At 45.7% G+C, this 18763-nt stretch overlaps 1 protein-coding gene across 6 annotated transcripts in view; it reads right to left on the bottom strand.

Moving 5' to 3' along the window:
- Window positions 1-18763, bottom strand: part of SULF2 (sulfatase 2) — a 365924-nt gene that overhangs the window by 72848 nt on the left and 274313 nt on the right. For all 6 annotated transcript variants that reach the window (XM_085619425.1, XM_085619422.1, XM_085619421.1 and 3 more), the window contains exon 11: window positions 3744-3951. In XM_085619425.1, the coding sequence (XP_085475551.1) occupies window positions 3744-3951 (208 nt within the window). The remainder of the gene's footprint in view (window positions 1-3743; window positions 3952-18763) is intronic.

Consider the following 18763-nt stretch of genomic DNA (forward strand, 5'->3'; position numbering starts at 1 on the left):
ACTAACTGGTGGCCTATAGAGGCTGGGATTTGTCCTACCCCTGTGACTAGGGCAAAACATCTAGGGGTCACCCTAGATGATCAGCTTAACTTATCCGCCTATGTTAATCAGTTAACTTCCTCCTGCTTCTTTCTCTTAAATACTTTGAGGAAAATATTCCCGTTTATAACATTGGAGCTTCAAAAGACAGCGGCCAGGCTACTCATGAACCTTCCTAGGGGCCATTCCACTTCAGAAGCCATCAGAATATTGCACTGGCTCCCCGTTCATCAAAGAGCCAATTTTAAGGCCTTGTGTCTGGTGCATAAGGCCCTCCATGGAGGTATTTCTGGGGAGGTGCTGAAACTTTTTACTAGGTATCTCCCTGCTAGAACTATCAGATCCTCCACGAAGGGCCTTGTCTGTGTTTCAAAAATACGTAAGGTAAGGTGGGGGGGCCGCACACTGTCTTTTTGTGCGGCAAAACTTTGGAACCAGATGCCATCTATTCTGCGTTGCCAACCGAATCGGATGAGGTTTAGGAAGGAATTAAAAACCTGGTTATTTGCCAAGAATTAAAACCTGTTCGGGGTCTATTAGCCACCTGTCACAGTCAGCGCCAAGACGCCACGGCATTCGTTGCGCTCTATAAATAACAAATCAAATCAAATCATACCGATTCACAATTCTGAAGGGACGGCTAAGACACAGCTTCCATCTTACAAATCAGTATGGGGTCGTAACAAACCCCTTTTATGAGTAATAAAAGTTTACAGACTCCTAAAAGGGGTTTAGTACATAGTAAAAACCTATTTTGGGGTGGCAAACGCCCCTATTCTGCGAATTGCAGAGTTTGCAACTGCAAAATAGGTTAGTACCTAAGGCCTTTTTATCCACAGCTTGGGATGCCAGTCATCATGAGGTTTGGAGAGGACGCTACAGGCAGGAATTGCTATCAGTTTCTACTCTTAAACTACTGCTTGTAACAAACATGATTTACACAATCCTAGTTTGCGTAATTAAGCAAGCCTTTATGTTTTTTTAGTTTAATTTGTGACTTGGAGTGAACTTGGACCTGCACAACTTGGAATAAATATCCTATTTAGCTAAGGGTCTTAAATATGGGCGGATGGGATACTTATTCACAAACGTGATGGATATCCTGTCTGCTATATTACAATTACGTTAGATCCGATGGCACATGTAACACGGCGGACGGGATAACCGCCATGTTTGTGACGGAATATCCATTCTGTCAAAGTCTAAATCAGGCCACGTGTTTGGTAGGATGAATCGATGCGCTTAAGGGAATGAGATTTTTTCTAGACAAGACTGACTTGCATGCAGTAATCTGTTATCTGTGGGCAAGTCTCTTACATTCAATTTTCCTTTTTGGATTCAACCTTTCTAAACCACGTATAATCTCGATACAAAAGAGAGCCCAGCTGCCTACATTATCCCTAACACATATCCTTTGCTTCCTTTACTGTAGTTAGTGTCAAAGTCTGAGAGTCAGAAACAAAATCAGAAGAGGGACAAGGAACAAATTAGAAAGAGGTCCTGAACCAATGCTCTAAAAGTAGTACATGATTACAATAAATGGTTTCAGTTCCTTCAAAGAAGAGAGGGAATTACAGCAGGCAGGTAAGCTGTAAATCAGGGGTACTCATAGTACGGCCCGCGGGCCGCCAGCGGCCCGGCAAGCCTTCCCTGGCGGCCCGCGGACCTTGCAGACATCGTACCTGTGCACCGCCGGTTGCAGCAGCGCGGAGCTGTGAGGCCGGGCGATTCTTTTAAAAGCCAAGTCACTTGTTAATGAGGCTTTGTTGTATTTCACCTCTTCTTAGCGCCCCTGCATCTCCCCTCTGAATGAGTGGAGATGCAGGGGCGCTAAGAAGAGATGAAATACAACAAAGCCTCATTAACAAGTGACTTGGCCTTTAAAAGAGCTGTGAAGTACTTGGGTGCGGCGGCTGTTTGTGTTCCAGGGAAGCGCCGGGTGAGGTGACGGGCAGGGGAAGGGGGGGCGGGGTTGGGGGCAGCAGCTAGTGAGAGCAGCAGATGAGTTTAAAGCGGGAGGGAGAGAGGGAAGACAGAGCAGGAGACAGGGAGGGAGAGACAGCGTGAGAGAGACAGACAAGTTGGGAGAGGGAGGGAGACGGAGGGAGGGGGACAGAGGGAGAACAGATGGAGAGGGAGGGAGACAGAGAGGGACGGAGACCGAGAGAAAGGGAGACAAACTGATTGAGAGAGAGATAGAGAGAGGGAGGGAGACAGGGAGAGAGAGAGGGAAGGAGAGAGAGGGAGAGGGACGGAGGGAGGGAGACAGAGAGGGAGGGAGACTGAGAGGGAGGGAGACTGAGAGGGAGGGAGACGGAGAGGAAGGGAGACGGAGAGGGGGAGAGAGAGAGGGGGAGAGAGAGAGGGGGAGACAGAGAGGGAGGGAGATAGAGGGAGATAGAGGGAGACGGAAGGAGAGGGAGGGAGATGGAGGGAGAGGGGGGAGACGGAGGAGGGAGGGAGACGGAGGGAGATGGAGGAAGGAGGGAGACGGAGGAGGGAGGGAGACGGAAGAGGGAAGGAGACGGAAGAGGGAGGGAGACGGAAGAGGGAGGGAGACGGAGGAGGGAGGGAGACGGAGGAGGGAGGGAGGGAGATGGAGAGATATGTGTATGCCGGGTCCGGTGGCTCAGTGGACGAAGGCGTCCGCTGCAGGGACCTATGTTCCACCTCATGGTCGCAGTTTTTTTTTGTTGCTCTAGCCCCGCCCCCTCCCCCAATGACCCCGCCCCCAAGGTGCGGCCCTCGGCCACAAACCGCACTGTAAATTTGGCCCCCAAGAGAAAGTTTGTGAGTACCCCTGCTGTAAATAATAGGGAATGTTGCCCAATGATGATGCTATACACCTGCAAGAGTGTGTGAGGGCACAACGTACCACACAAAGGAGTACTCTCTCCCCACTTTGCACACTCACTTACCCTATGGAGACATTCCCTATTATTTACAGCTTACCTGCCTGCTGTAATTCCCTCTCTTCTTTGAAGGAACTGAAACCATTTATTGTAATCAAAGTCTGAGAGTCAACATGACACATGTGCAATTCATTTTCAAGCAACTCATTTGAAACTGCAAAGGGACACCCATCTGTTTTCAAGCATTGCATTCAGCCAGCGATTTATCAGTTAATTAATGCGCGATCTAATTGCTGACACGGAAGGCGCCCACGCTTAGCTGATCCCCGTTAATCAGCGCCGTGGAAACAGGGTGCTGTGCTGCTGCTGGCAACCATAACAGCCACAACATCTGGGAGCATAGATTTCTAGAAATGACTCTAGTTACGCGAAATTCCTGATATTATGCCGCACCGTGCAATTACGCTGCTGTTCGTGGTAATATCTGAGCGCGGGAGCAACGTGAACAAAGAGCGGAAATGAGTGGCTGTTTACAACAAATATGTTTTTTGCACTTTTTAGTGCAAAATGCATCCATGTGTCAAATTGACGGGAGGGTGCATTTCATGCTAAAATATTGTGCAAAATGACAGATTTGTAGTTCACAAAATTACACATCATTTTGATCATTTTCCTGAAATACCATATAATTAGACGAACGAAAATAATGCAAATTTTGCACACTCCTAGTTATTACCTCGGTTTTGGGCCAACACCACCACCAAAACCAGCAAGAAACAGTAGTACATTCATAGCTACCAGAGATGTAAGATTCTGTGGGAAACCAAAAATCAAAAAGGCTAACTAACTTACTTTTTTTAGTGAAGATTTTCTTTAGGCGTCCGAAGGAGCTGAACTTGGATTCGTTCTCATCGCAGTTGCACTCATCGACGTTCTTGCCATAGTACTTGGACATGAGGTTGGACATTCCTTTGATGTCGGAGGCAATGGCCAAGTTAGTCATCCCCTTGCATTTATGAAGCCGTAGTTTGCCAGTGGTATCCTCAATGCACTGCCATTTCTGAAAGAAACACTCTGTTATAATATTTCAACCACACCCCAAAGCACAGTTATAATAATTCCACATTTGTAAAGCACAAACTTATCACCTCTAAAGATATTCAGGTGCTGGGGGGCAGGTGGGGAGATTAAGTGAGCTATTGGGTAGAGTCACATGATGTTGAGCTGAGCTGCCAGCGCTGATCGAACCGTGAGTCCCGCACTCCGGAGTCAGCCGCTCTGGTTGCTGTGCCACACCTCTCCAATGAAGATACTTAGGGGCATATTATCAAGACACGGCGTTAAAATTATCGCCGCTTTAGCGGCAGAAAACTGCAGCTAAAGTGGCGATAATGGGCTTGATATTATGCCCGTGAGAATTCCAATAGAAGTCCATGTTCTGGTGTTAACATGAACTTCTATTGGAATTCTCTGCGGCAGCCCATTATCGCGATAATTTTAACGCCGTGCTTGATAATATGCACCTTTACTACTTCTTCTGCAAATGATCAGCTCTATTGGAGGTATGCTCCCACTATATTGCATGTGTCATTACATATCACATGACAATACTGTATTCACAATAGCTACCTAGGTACTATATTGCAGGCTAATTCAAGGTACGTCAACACTGGAGGTCAATGTTATCCACCACGATATATTGGCGTTTCACCATTATAAGACGTGCCTCACCTTAAGTTTATAGTGATGGGGGTTTTAGTTTGCTAAGCTACACTTGTAATAATGCTTCACTTTGGTTCATTTACATAACAAAATAGCAAATAAATGGCCCTGCTACTGAAAAATGCCTTGGTGGTGACTTAGGACATTAATCACATAAATTGTTTGCCCCAAATATTTATCTATCAACTTCAACTTTTCATTGCTAACTTGAATACACGTGAAGGAAGGATTCACTGTCTGGAAGCTTTTATTTATGTCACGTGTGGCAAACATTCTAAACCTTGGCACTGATTAAAAAACAAATGAAAGTGTGTGAATTTCTGAACAAGATCAATTTCCCTCTTCCCATTTAAGTATGCCGGCTCTGTACGCTACTTATATCATGACATCCAAGGTACTTAACAAATATTTTTTTTTATGTGGCGGATTGGTTGGAATTCTAATCAACCATTAACATCCATGTTGCTCTATAGGTCAGTTTTCAGCCTCTCTTCCAATGTTATTCTATATGTGCCACTGCCTCCTCTCTCTGGGCCCGATTTAGAAACTGAATTTTGTAGTATGTAAAGTAGTACTCCATTGGCCGGATTACATCAAGTGCCCCGGGGGCACAACGGGCGTTTGCACCCACTTTGCATGCCCCTTGGGGCACTTTGGTATTACAGAAGGGGCCGCAGACGCTTGTGCGGCCCCTTCGGTAATACCGATAGCGCTGGTGCACATAAGGAGCCAGCACTATCTTCACGGGGCTTTCTCTCATTTGCATGGGGGTGTCCCTTGCAAATGAGGGAATCCCTCTGCTCTGCTCCTGTGCCCTATTACAGACACGGGCGCAGAGGCAAAGAAGCTCTCAGTAGGCGGGCGCACGGTCAGTGCGCCCCCTGAGAGCAGCCCACTAGAGTGGGGAAAGGAGGTCCCATGGACCCACCCCCAGACATCCCCTTGTAGGCAGCTGCAGTCACTGACTGCACCCACCTGCAAGGGGATCTCTAATCCCCTTCAAAAGGGCAGACGGGTTGCCCCCTGCACTGTGAAAACACGGAGCGGCCTCAAAGCAGCCGCTCTGTTTTTCACATAAATGTGCTGCTCCCAGGGCAGCACGAGTCTGCGACTGCCCAGAGGGCAGAGCATTCATCATAATACTGCACAATTTCCTTCTTTGCACTCGGAGCACCTTTTAAAAGGTGTGCCCAGCGCAATGAAGGAGAATGCGGCGCATGTATAATGCGACCCCAGTAGGACTTCCTATGTACTACAGAGTTCATTTCATAAACCTATGGGTGGAGATCTTCACCTCTCCTCTCCTAATATTTCCTGGCGGACCTCTCCACACATGTAAGTATATATTTTTTAGGTAAATATGGGTGAGACCAGGGGGAGTGGCTGGAAAATGTGGATTAATTACTCAAACATGGGCGAGGTTAATAGAAAATTAAGGATTGAATTCGGAGGGACATGCCAATACCAAACACCCAGCCACAAAAGTGCATACATTTGCAATTTACAAACTAAACATCTAAAATTACTACAGCCTCAAGTGTCGAAACACCCTTAAATGTAAACAGGTTCAAATGTACTCCATCCCTGGAGTAAATCACGCACCACGCATAGCCAGCGACTGATACTGCAACACAACTCCAGAGAAATCAGTGTAGATAGGGATTTAAAGTAACACCCTAAGGAAATAAATGTTACATTAATTTAACAGACTAATTTGTAATACTACAACTGCTTCCTCATAAGGTTCAAGGGAGGGATATTTGCATTAATGAGATCGATCTACCGTTTAACCCATGTATAGATTCCTCAGGATGACACTGACAGCAAAGGCCGACTATGCAGTGGCGAAGCTGGGTTTGGCAGGGGCGGTTGGCCCGGGGCATCAATTTTTTGGGGGCCGGCGGCGAGCCACGAGCGCAAGGTAAGTTTTGTTTAGAATTTTTTCTGTATTCTCCCTCGTCACCGCCCCTCGCTCGTTGCCGTCTGTCAGCTGAAACCACCCCCACCTGTCGTTCGGCAGCACCCCCCGCCCGCACTTACCGGCACTGGCCGGCAAACTGTGGTATGGCCCCGGGCGTCAAAAGCCCTAGCAACGCCACTGCTACTATGGATTCTCTATGTGGTCGCAGCAGCGGCCCGTGCAGGTAAGAGCGGTGGGGCTGGGTGGGGGGGATTTCAACAGACAACAAAGAGGCAAAATGTATTAATAATTTAAGTTTCCCACGTGTTCATCTATAACCCCCCCCCCCCTCCACCCCCTCTCCCCCCCCCCCCTCCACCCCCTCTCCCCCCCCCCCCCCCAATCCGGCTCCACTGGTCTTACCCGCATGGGCCGCTCTTGTGAGGTCGTATCCCTATTCCCTATTGGGCAGGTTGGATGACAGGTCTAGGCGATTGTGTCCTACCTGTGCATTAGATGCTTCAGCTGGAGACAGAGATTTGAGAGCAGACCAGATGCACAGATGTCAATTTGTAGGGGAGCATTTTCCATTCTGAGTTTTAAGCGGTGGCACCAGCGTTCCAGCCTGGCCGATGCTCCATGTTTAACGTGGTAAAGAAGGGCTCGAAGGGATGTGTTCCTTTGGCTGCTCTGTAATCTTGCAGCACGGGGTGGTACAATTGCATTAAATAAAGCTTTTAAGGATCACTTACATGTTCCATTTTCACAAGCTCTGGCGGGAGACACAGAGTACATTTCTACTTCATTTTCCTGCCAGGAGAATTATGAACGCTGGAGGAAGAATCTGTTTCTTTTTTTTTATTCAAATGGAGCACTTTCCAGAATCTGACTCAATTAGAGGTCGAGTTAACATGCCAACATAGAAAGTATAACATCCAGTGTTTAACTGGTCCATAACATTTCTCATTGTGACCTTTGTCTTTCTGTTACTAAGGAAAAAGCATATTTTTTTACTTGAGAAAAAAAGACTCAAATAGTCTTAGACAGCTTCACACATCTACCTCTCAGGTGAAAAAGAGCACTTGATTTTAATTAATGAGTGCTTGTGCATGGCGCTCTCTCAATGCCCCGTGGCTCTTGCTGGCAGGAGTATCCCTGCATAGCATATTCGTCATACCTTAGGGGCATGTAAAAAGGAGATTGTGAGAGGATGCTGTGCGGAATCAGACAGGTTGTCAGATGTTCCCAGTAAAATCAGAGTGCTGCGTTTCAAATCACACCTTGGGGTTACATTTACCAAGGCTCACACAACTGACTGCTGTGTGAAAATCTGCAGCTTTGCCTCATGCTAACAGCCAGAGGCGCAACTAGAGCCACATTTTTTGAGGGGGTAAAACAAATTTCGGGGGGGGGGGGGGCTAATTCTACTAGCAATAGGTAGAGTGGAGATGCAGGGGCTCTAAAAAGGGGTGAAAAACAACAAAGCCTCGTTAACAAGTAAATGGTCTTTTAAAGACCTGTGAAGTACCCGGGTGCAGCTGCAATAAGATGGGCGCCAGACCAGCCAGCTCACAACAGCTCAAAAACTGTGTGTGTGCCCGGGAAGCTGTCTCAGCCCGGGCTGACACGCACGACTGGGGGGTAGGGGGAGGAGGCTGAAGCCCTTTGAGCCCTATGGGCGTTGCGCGCCTGCTGATATCATGCAATTGCTCTGCATCGTATTTTCTGTTCGTTGCCTGCTGATGATGTCATCTGCCACGCATGTTAACAATGCAGTGCTTGCATGACGTGAAACGTGACACGGTTAAAACGTGGAGCCGTACCTACAAGCCGCTTGCGCCACTTGTGCGTCAGTTTTAATTTGTGAAAAAGTGACGTACCAGCGGCGCAATGGGCTTGTAAATAAGCCCGTGGTGTCTTTTGTGAAATATTTACTCCAAGCATGCACAAAGTTCTTCATGCAGACAAAGGCCCATGGCTAGTTGCAAAATACGTGCAGTCTTCATGAAAATTAAGCACTTTTCTAGTGAAATATCATGCAATTTCCTTTTTGCTAATTGTGTGCACTATAGTTGATGTCACTATGCACTGGTCCATACATGCCAACATTTGAAAACTTTAAAGTGGGTGATTTTGAAAAAATAAACCGAGGGGATGTGTTTTCCTGATTCACTTATATTGAGGCAGAGGGGATTTTAGGCGACTGCCATGAAAAGTGTGGTGGTGAGGAAACAAAGGGGACCCCAACAAGGACACCTGGTGTTATGTTATGTTAATTTATGTTATGTTATGTTAATTGTAGTTTTAAAGCGCTTAATACCTACAGGTCTCTAAGCGCTGAGAGCAGAACTACGGAAGTGCCAGGGTGTGGATGTATCGCGAACAGGGGCATTAAGCCCAAGCTTCCATGAATAAGAGGGTCTTTAGTTTTCTCCTGAAGGCCAGGAGACCACTTTCAGAGCGCAGCTCGCCTGGCAGTCTGTTCCAGATTTGAGGCATGAGAGTGGAAAAGGCTCGACCCCCTTTCGAGGAATAGTGGAAGCGTGGGCATTTTAATAAACCCTCCGTGGAGGACCTAAGAGTGCGACAGGGGGTGTATGTCGTCAGGCGTTCCTTGATATATTTAGGGGCTTGCCCAAACAAAGCCTTATGAGTAATGCAGAGGCCTTTAAATTTGGCCCTCTGCTTGATGGGTAGCCAGTGCAGTTGTTGTAGTAGGGGGGGAGGCCCGAGTATGTCTGAGAAGTTTAAAAATCAGCCTGGCAGCATCATTCATAATCACCTGGAGTCTGTGCAGCAGTGAGTTTGGCAGACCAATATAAAGTGAGTTACCATAGTCGAGCCTGGCCAGGATCAGGGCGGTCACAACAGTCCTCATTGATGAGAAGGAAAGGATGGGGGAGAGTCTCCTCAGTCGCCTGAGTAAGCTCATGCAGGTACCGAAGACGGAGGTGATTTGGTTTGTCAAGGAGAGATTGGCGTCAATTTTGATTCCCAGGCTTTTTACCATCACGGCTGGTGCGGGAATCGCCCCCAGCTCGTCAGGCCAGAACTGGGAGTTCCAAGGATTGCTGCTATTGGTGATAGCTAGCACCTCCGTTTTATCTGGATTGATCTTGAGTGAATTAGTGGTCATCCACCTGACCACAAGTCTCAAGATGTCTTTTACCCGGGCGTGGGCTTGAGGGTTGCTGTCTATTTGGACAATAATTTGTGTGTCGTCAGGCGTAGTTGAAGACTTGGCAGTTCATCGAGGCGAGCTTTTTGATCAGGGATCTGAGGTGAATGTTAAACAGGAGGGGGGATAGTGCCGATCCCTGCAGGACACCGTAGGGGATAGGCCCCCTCTCTGACACCAGGTCCCCCATCTGAATTTTGTGGGTGCGGTCTGACAGAAACGACTCAATCCAGCGGAGGATAGACCCACCAATGCCGATGTCTCTTATTCTGTCCAGGAGTTGTGAGTGATTGACCGTGTCAAATGCCGCCGACAGGTCAAGGAGGACTAGGACACAGGGTTTTTTGTTATCTGCTTTAGTCCTAATTTCGGAATGACTCTAGCTTCTTTGAACTGTGAGGGAACTTTTCCTGATTCCAGCGAGAGGTTCATCAGGGCCAAGATTTCTTCCTCAATCGCTGGGAGAGCAAGTTTAAAAATCCTTGCTGGGCAAGGATCTGATGGTGAGCCGGATTTAATTTTTGTTGCGATACCTCGCAGGGTCTCCAGATCAAGGGGCTGAAAGAAGGAAATCAGCTCAGTCCGATTTTCTTGTGTCTCCACCTCTGCGTTAAGGGGGAGCTTGAAGGGGGAGTTTTTAATAACAGTCAGGATTTCTTGGACTTTATCCGAGAAGAAGGATAGAAATTTGTTATTTATTTATTTTTATTTTGTGTATTTTATATAGCGCGCAGCTACCCCAACGGGGTGTCCCGGCGCTTCGGAGTGAAAGCAGAGTGATAGTCCTGGGGGGGTTAACAAAAGAGAAAAGTTTTTAGTGCCTTACGGAAGGGTAATTCTTCCTGGATCATCCTAATTGCGATCGGGAGTTCGTTCCAGAGAGTTGTGGCACAGACCTGGAAGGTTTTACCTCCAGAACGTGCTTTCCTGAATCTTGGTATGGGAAGCAGATGTTGGGAGTTGGAACGGAGGTTCCGAGAGTTACAGTAAGGACGGATACTAACAGAGAGGTAGGCCGATCCCCTACCCCTAGTTGCTCGATGGGCTAAGGTCATGGCTTTGAATGCAGCTCTTTGATAGATTGGTAGCCAATGTAATGCTCTGCGATGAGGCGAAATATGGGTGCGTAGGGAAACCCCGCAGACCAGCCGAACAGCCGCATTCTGGACTGTCTGGAGCCGATGTAGGAGGCCCGCGGGCAACCCTAAATACAGGCCGTTCGCATAGTCCAGGTGAGATGTAATCAATGCCTGGACTATGGTTTTCCTGGTGTCACTAGGGAGATAGGTGATGAATTTCCTAATCATCCTGATCTTGGAAAAACAAGCGGCTGAAACGGTTTGTATTTGGTTGCTAAAAGAAAGATTTGAGTCCCACTTGACCCCTAGATTTTTTACAGAGTCCTTAGGGACAGGGGGAAGGCTAAGTTCCTGTGGCCACCAGAGAGTTGCATCAAGAGGGGAGGGTTGATGGAAAAAGAGAAGCTCCGTTTTCGCCGCATTCATGCGGAGGCAGTTATGGTCCATCCATTTTGAAATGTCCCGCAGGCAATCCTTCAGAGGATCAAAAGTAGTCTGCGTGGCACTCTCATAGGAGAAAAGCAGCTGAATATCATCTGCATAGGAAGTAGCTATGATGCCCGACCTAGCAATGAGTTCAGCCAGAGGAGAAAAATAGACGTTGAACAATAGTGGGCTCAAAGCCGAGCCTTGAGGGACACCCCATTTCAGGGTACGGCTAACAGAGGTAAAAGGGTGAGTATAGACTGCCTGGGTGCGATTAGACAAAAAAGAGGTCAGCCACTCCAGGGCCTTCCCCTGAATGCCCTTCGACCGAAGACGGTCAATCAGGATGGGGTGAGAGACGGTGTCGAATGCTGCTGACAAGTCGAGCAGCACCAGCACCGCTCTGGAACCCCCATCCAGTTTCCACCGCACAGAGTCGGCCATTTCTATAAGGGCTGACTCAGTGCTATGGCACTTTCTAAAACCATGTTGGGATTCGTGATTCGTGTCAATAGAATAGGATGACCTCCACCGGCGCTCCAACAGCTTACAAGAAGATTTATATTTCCGAAGCTCGTCGGAGTACCATGGGGCGGAGGGAGCTGCTCTAAAGTTTTTAATCGGTCGCATAGGAGCGAGCGAGTCAATAGCAATAGCGAGTCAATAGCAGAGGTGACCCAGCAGTTGAGGTTAGTCAGGCGTGAATCTAAATCAGGGGCGTCTTTGGGAGTGGTATTTACAAGATATATGGCAATACTGTCTGGGGAGATCTTACTCCAAGCACGTCCTACCGCTTTAGGGAGAATTCTAGGTCTCACATGCTGGCAAAGATGAATAGCAAAAGGAATAAAAAAGTGGTCCGACCAAATCACCGGATAGGGATCCTCAATCAGGATGTTTGAGAAATTCGAGCAAACAAGATCAAGAGTATGACCAGCTTTGTGCGTAGGTTGAGAAACCAATTGGCTTAATCCAGCATCTTTTAAAGTAGAAAGAAAGTTAAGGCAAAGCTTGTCAGAAGAGTCCTCTGCGTGTAAATTTAGGTCTCCTAGTAAAGTAAAATTGGCATAGCGTAGGCTAGCCTGAAGGACATAGTCCAAAAACGTAGCCAAGTAGGAAGCCTTAGATTTAGGAGGGCGATAGACCAGTAGCCCTGTCAGTGTGGTGTGTTCAGCTAATTTAATACAGAAGGGAAGGGCTTCAATCAGTTCAATTTGTGTGTGAGGGAAGGAAGAGATAGTCCATTGGGATCTATAAATAATAGCTACCCCACCTCCCCGATTGCAACCCGCTCTATTGGCGCATAAGATATTATATTTCGGGGGAATGGCCAGGCATAAAGACGGATTAGATTCATCCTCCAGCCATGTTTCCGTAAGAAAAAGTAAATCCCAGTTATTGTCCACCATGTTACATGATTCCTTGCTAGATGACACGACCGGCACCTGTTTTTGGCTCAATTCATTGAGGATTTTAAATGTTTCTTGTTGTTTATTGGTGGCCAACATAATCCTGTTCTCGTAGTGTTTGGCCTTACTGCAAAGCAGGGTCTTTTTGTAGGCGGCGAGTTTTTCCCTATATTCTACGCGGGCTTGTGGTTCATAGGCTTTGCGCCATCGTCTTTCATAGTGGCGGAGTGTACATTTCAGGACTCGGAGTTCTTCTGAAAACCAGGGTGAGCCCTTACCCTTATTTTCTGTTTTTATCCTTCTAGCTGGGGCTAGTATGTTCATGGCAGATGTTAACTGACTGCCGATGGAGTCCGTCCATTCTTTCAAGTCCAGTGTTATAGGCCTCGTGACTGGGTTTCTACGAAGGGTTCTCTCTAGACTGGGACCCAAGATTTTGTTCCAGCTTCTAACTAGCTTCCAGGAAGGTGGGAGACCGGGGTTTTGTTTGATGGGAGGGAGCAGGAGGTTGATAAAATAGTGGTCAGACCACCCGCAGGGGGAGGTATCCATTAGATTCACGGAGGGATGAGTGGTCCATGCCAGGTCAAGGGTATGTCCTTTCTCGTGGGTAGGGCCTGACACTAATTGATTAAACCCGAGGGAGGTGCCTCTGCACCATGCGGTGCATGCAAAGGGGCACATGGTGTGCCCCCGTCTGCATGTACCCCCATGTCCCTGCATGGAACACAATGCGCAACATTGTGCATTTCGGTCCGTGCAGGAAAATGCTTTGACGTTCCCATTACGGTGCATATTTTAACGGCACCTCCATGGGAACGCCAAAGAACCGCCCGCCAGCGACTTAAAAAGTCGGAATCTGGCGGGCATTCTGTTTTGGCAGTGTGGCAGTGGGGCAACAGCGTGGCAGTGGTGTGGGAGCCTCAAGTCTGCTGCGGAATCCCTTGCGGTTGCGGGGTCCTACTGCAGCCAGGCCACACTGATCATGATAGGGTGTTCGGAAAACCACCACGCTGCGCCCCGCATGCCGTAATAAACCCTAAAGTTATGATAGGGCTCATATCCAGAAAACCTCACTGCCACACATACATGTACAATATGCCACATAAGGATGTGCATGCAATAAAACAATACACTTTGTATTTTATGACAAACATTAGTTCCGGGACAGCTGTTAATGAAAAACCTGCACTGTGTAATGTATTTAAAAAACAGTCCAATGAGGTAAAACAGATATTTACAGTATTTCCCCTAAGCAATGGCTCAGGTGCAGATAATGCTGCCATTAATACTGCTGTCTGATTTGCTTGCTGAGGATAATGAGTTTAACAAAACTCGTTCATGCACTCACACACAAGTATTAACATTTTAAAGCTAGCATGAAAGTAGCACACAATTTCATTGATGTAAGTAAAAGATTTTTTTGATTTTGTAAGTAGAAAAAAATAGCATGCCAGTTTTTCAAAAATACAAAGACAGAACATAGATTTGTAGGGATCAGAAAGTTTCTGGTGGTGGCACTATTACTAGCTAAACGCTGTATTGCACTCCGGTGGGGTAGTAGGCGCCCACCACGATACAAAGACTGGCTAACAGACATGACCTACTGCAAAGAGACACTGGAAACGTATGCAGAGGAAATACCGCAGGCCTCTAGACCTAGAGATTTCTGGAAACCTTTAGTACAATCCCTTAAGTCCACATAGGATGAGGTGTGAACTAATGAAACAATGCATGGACGCTGCACGTCTGGTGCAGAGATGTGGCCGAGGCAAAGACGGGATGATAGGAAATATGTACCGGCGTCTAGTGGGGACCCTGGAGATGGGTGTACAGTGTATTAACACTAAACTGTAAAATGCCATGTATGGCCATGTAAACAAGACCTTAGTGATTCGTAATTGTATGTACAAATAATGTTTTGCCGTGTAACTGCCTGCCTTTTTTTTATTAGCTGGCCAGAATAAATAAAAAAATAAAAAAAGATTTGTAGGGATCAGAAATCTAACTGATCCAAGATTTATATCCACATTAACACTTTCTCAGGGAGTTTCATGTGAATCACACAGAAAAACAAATACTATTTCACATGAAAACATTTTACAAGAAGTCTTGTGTTAATTTGTTATGGTGTTTCAGTTTTATAAGCGCTTAGACACATCACTATTTGCAAACTCCAAACGATATATTTTACAGGTCATTAAGATATATGTTGTAAATGTTAAATGTTATACTACATCATAGTCTAATGGTCATGATTCCAAGAGTGTCATAACCCAACACGTATGACCCAACAGCCAGGCAAATCCAGAACACATCCTGTGGGTTCATACTTGTAGGACTGGCTGTGCCTTCATGTTTGTGTTTCAAATAGAGTCTCTTTTTTTCTGTGTGATTCACATAAAACTCGACGAGAAAGTGTTAATATAGGTTTTCCAACAATATTTTGGAAACATAACAATAAATTCAAAACACACATGCAGAGCATATCAAACCGCATGCATGAGAAGATTCCATCCTGCAAGTACACATTGTTGAGTTATCTTTAGAATGTATAATTTTGATGTAAAGTCCACAATAAAATATAAAGCTACTAATTACATTATAAATGGGTCATCAACTTCAAGCAGGCTGAGGTAATTCTAGTTCATCACTTCCCTCCCAAAAAACTCTTTCCACTGCAGAGATCTCATCATACCTTTATCCCCATGGCACTCATTAGCTCCCTCCAAAAATCTCCTTCCACTTTTAGATTAAGTTAATTTACTTTTCTAATTCCATATCAAGGATTTTGGACTCAAGTGTTTTTAGCTGGAGTGCCAAAGTGGTGCAATTGCTACATTAAAAAATATTGTGCAGCGTAGAGATTTTTGTGTGCCATGATATGCGAAGAGAAGAATGGATCTTCGATGATATATGGCATTACATCTTGCATGAAAGATCAACATGAGGTAGCAACAAAGGAAGATGTGGCTGCAACTATTTTTATTAGTCTATTATTATTTCAGTTTCTGTGGTTTGCTTCTAGCACTGATGTGGCCCCACAAAGGTTTTTGATACCTTCGCTGAATGAATTTTTAGCAGTCCACAGCTAAATGATGACGTGCATGAGGCTTCTGTGAGTGCTCAGAGTCATGCACATGGCTGCAGTGCATAATTGTGTTTTTGTTTACCGTATGTGAGGCGTATAGAGACCTCATATACACATGTGGTGAAAGAAGATAGTCAGCTAAATGACTACCGGCTGATGGTGTACAGTTTTTCCAAAACTATATATTCTCTTCAAGCCTTCAGGGCTATTAGAGGGGTAGATGACAAGGACATGTTCTCTGTTGGAAGAGATGGATCAGTAGTTAGATAGTTAGATATGATCAAATTGCAGACGTCAGGGGAATGAAGAGGGTACTATGATCCCACATTTGTGGATGTCTTTGAAGTTCATACTATCTATGGGGATTTTCTAATGGGCTATTGGAGAACAATAATGAAAGCAATGAAAAATCAACAATATAGCTAATCCAAATGTATAAACTAAGTTATCTATTAAATATCCAGATTTTTAAAAGTTTTTAATCTTACCATGAGAGAATGTAGCCATCAACTGAGGAGGTAGAGGCGCCCAAATCATCAGCTTCGATTATTAGAAGTAAAGTGTCAAAAGACACTGAAAACCAAGTTGTGAATACCACCCTGTGATTTTACACCCCCTTGATTGATTTTATGGATATTTGATGTTCTTTATTGTTGTTTTTATGTGTGTTTTACTGTTTTACAATGTTTTCGAAATATCAATAAACGATACGATACGATGCAAAAATATACCATACTGGTCCTATTTATGAGGTTTCAGGTTTTTGATGTAGTAACTCTGCCCCTCAGAGTTAAGAATATCGATGGTACCAATGACTCATGGGGTAGTTATGCGGGATTATAAGGTGGACCATGAGGGTCTCCCCAGACATCAGGAATAACCAAGAGACTTGGAATGACAGACTTGACCTCACAGGTATCCCTCATTCATCCCCACCCCTGAGCCCCAGAGTTTCACCAGAGACTGCTGCTGGGTCTCTGGCTGTAAAAAACACACAGGACCACTGGGATGTGGTGGACTTTGTAATTTAGATGAAATTCCCACGCATCTTGCCATGTGACAGTGAAGGTATTTTGCTTGCAAAGTTTAACTTGTCAATGTAAGTGGGTATTGCCATGAAGGTAATGTCATGAAACAGAGGTGTAGTAATAGGGACATCCCAAAGCAGTTCGTGATTCAGCATATGAGAAAGAAAGGCAGATGTTTTTGATGTGCAGAGTGTTTCCAACGATGCCAAAAATATTAGCAATATTTAAAAATAAGCCTAACTCAGTATATTACATGTCAGCAAAAAGTTATACTTACTAAAATTGGACACACACCAATAGAGCAGTGGCCCGAGACGAACACATAGCTTTAAACCATAAAACAAAGTTGTGAAACTGCTTAGCCAGAGGTTTTTCGTTCCAAAAGTAGGTCAAGAATGTGGCTTGACTGTAAATCAACAGTATTTCATAAATGTGAATGTGCTGGCTACAACAAGAAACAATTTAGGTTCTGTGTTATACGTAATATATCCAATATAAACAGCGAACCAAATCCCAAAATTATTATTAAGAAGATTTCAAAAAGTATTACTAAGCTGTGATTGAAGACTTCTCTGGGTCGTAACACTGAGAAGGAGGTCTTCCAGTCTGACCCAATTACATTCAGAGGAAAGGGTTATGAATGTGACTGACTTTAGAAAAAATGTGCTCTGGAATAGAAGAAATAATTTCGGTCGCACTGTATGTTCTTTTGTTCGTTTTGATTTACTGGAAATCAATATAATACAGATAGAAAAAGAATTTCGGACACTTTCTCAGGCTGCTCCAGCCTCGTCTCCCTTTCATCAGGACACACATTTTTTAACGGAAGAGAGGAGAGGGGTCAATGAAAGAACCATGAGAAATTTAGGGGGATAAGTACAAGGAAGTGGCGGAGCGTGTCGTTAGCCTCCTTGGCTTAACGACATGCTCTGCCACTTCTGAGACGCAGGGCTGCACCATATTTACAGGAATGTGGTGCAGCCTTGCGTTTCCCCCTGCGATGGCGTCAAGTTTCACCATAGTGCAAGGGTGTCAGCGTGCAGGGGAGCATTGTCCATGTGCAGGAAGGTGTCCCTTCCTTGACATAAACAATCCTAAAATGGATTTCTGTCACATTCATGTGTGCTGCTTTGAGCAGCACGCATGAAAGTGACAAAATGGCTTTTTTTTTTAAAGGTTTGTGTATGTATAGGAAGGGACTCCCAAGACAGCCCACATGGCAAAAGCAAAAACAAGGAGAAATAATGCATTTCTCCACGTTTCGCCAACTTAAGACCAGGGTTTTCCTGGTCTTAATTTCGGCGCTGCCTCCTATGTACGCCACCCTTGTACACAGGGAGCAGCGTCAAATATTATTATTATTATTTGAAGCTTGTAAAGCGCACAACTACCCCCAACGGGGGTGTCCCGACGCTAGGATAGGCGAAAGATGCGGGTACTCATGGAGGCCTAGGAGTTAGAAAACAGCCAGGTCTTCAAGTCGTATCGGAAAAAAGATTCAGATTCAGCCAACCGCAAGGACATTGGCAGGCTGTTCCAAGCTTTGGCCGTGATCACTGCGAAAGCTCTGCCACCCATTCTGGAGCGGCGAAAATGGGGAGTCAACAAGAGACGAAGAAGGTTGGATCAGAGTGAGCGGTTAGACTGAGCATGCTTTAGTCGAGCTCTAAGGTAGGCCGGGCCCTGACCCTGCAATGCTCTAAAAGCCAAGCCCAGTGACTTAAACTGACTGCGCCTGGTCACTGGAAGCCAGTGGAGCTTCTTCAGGTAGGGCGAGATCGAGTGGCGGTATGGAATATTATAGATCAACCTGGCCGCCGCGTTCTGAACAATCTGTAAGCGTTTGATCAGGTAAGCAAGAGCCCCAGCGTACAGACTATTAGCATAGTCCAGACATGAGGTGATCAGGGTGTGAACAATGGTCCGGCGAGATTCCAGAGGGAGAAAAGGGAGAATTTTGCGAATTATGTGCAATTTACCGAAACAGGCAGAGGAAACCTGATTGATTTGCGATTTACATGATAACTCACTGTTAAACT

Source organism: Triturus cristatus, chromosome 7, assembly GCF_964204655.1.
Source record: "Triturus cristatus chromosome 7, aTriCri1.1, whole genome shotgun sequence".
In the NCBI taxonomy this organism is placed as follows: Eukaryota; Metazoa; Chordata; class Amphibia; order Caudata; family Salamandridae; genus Triturus; species Triturus cristatus.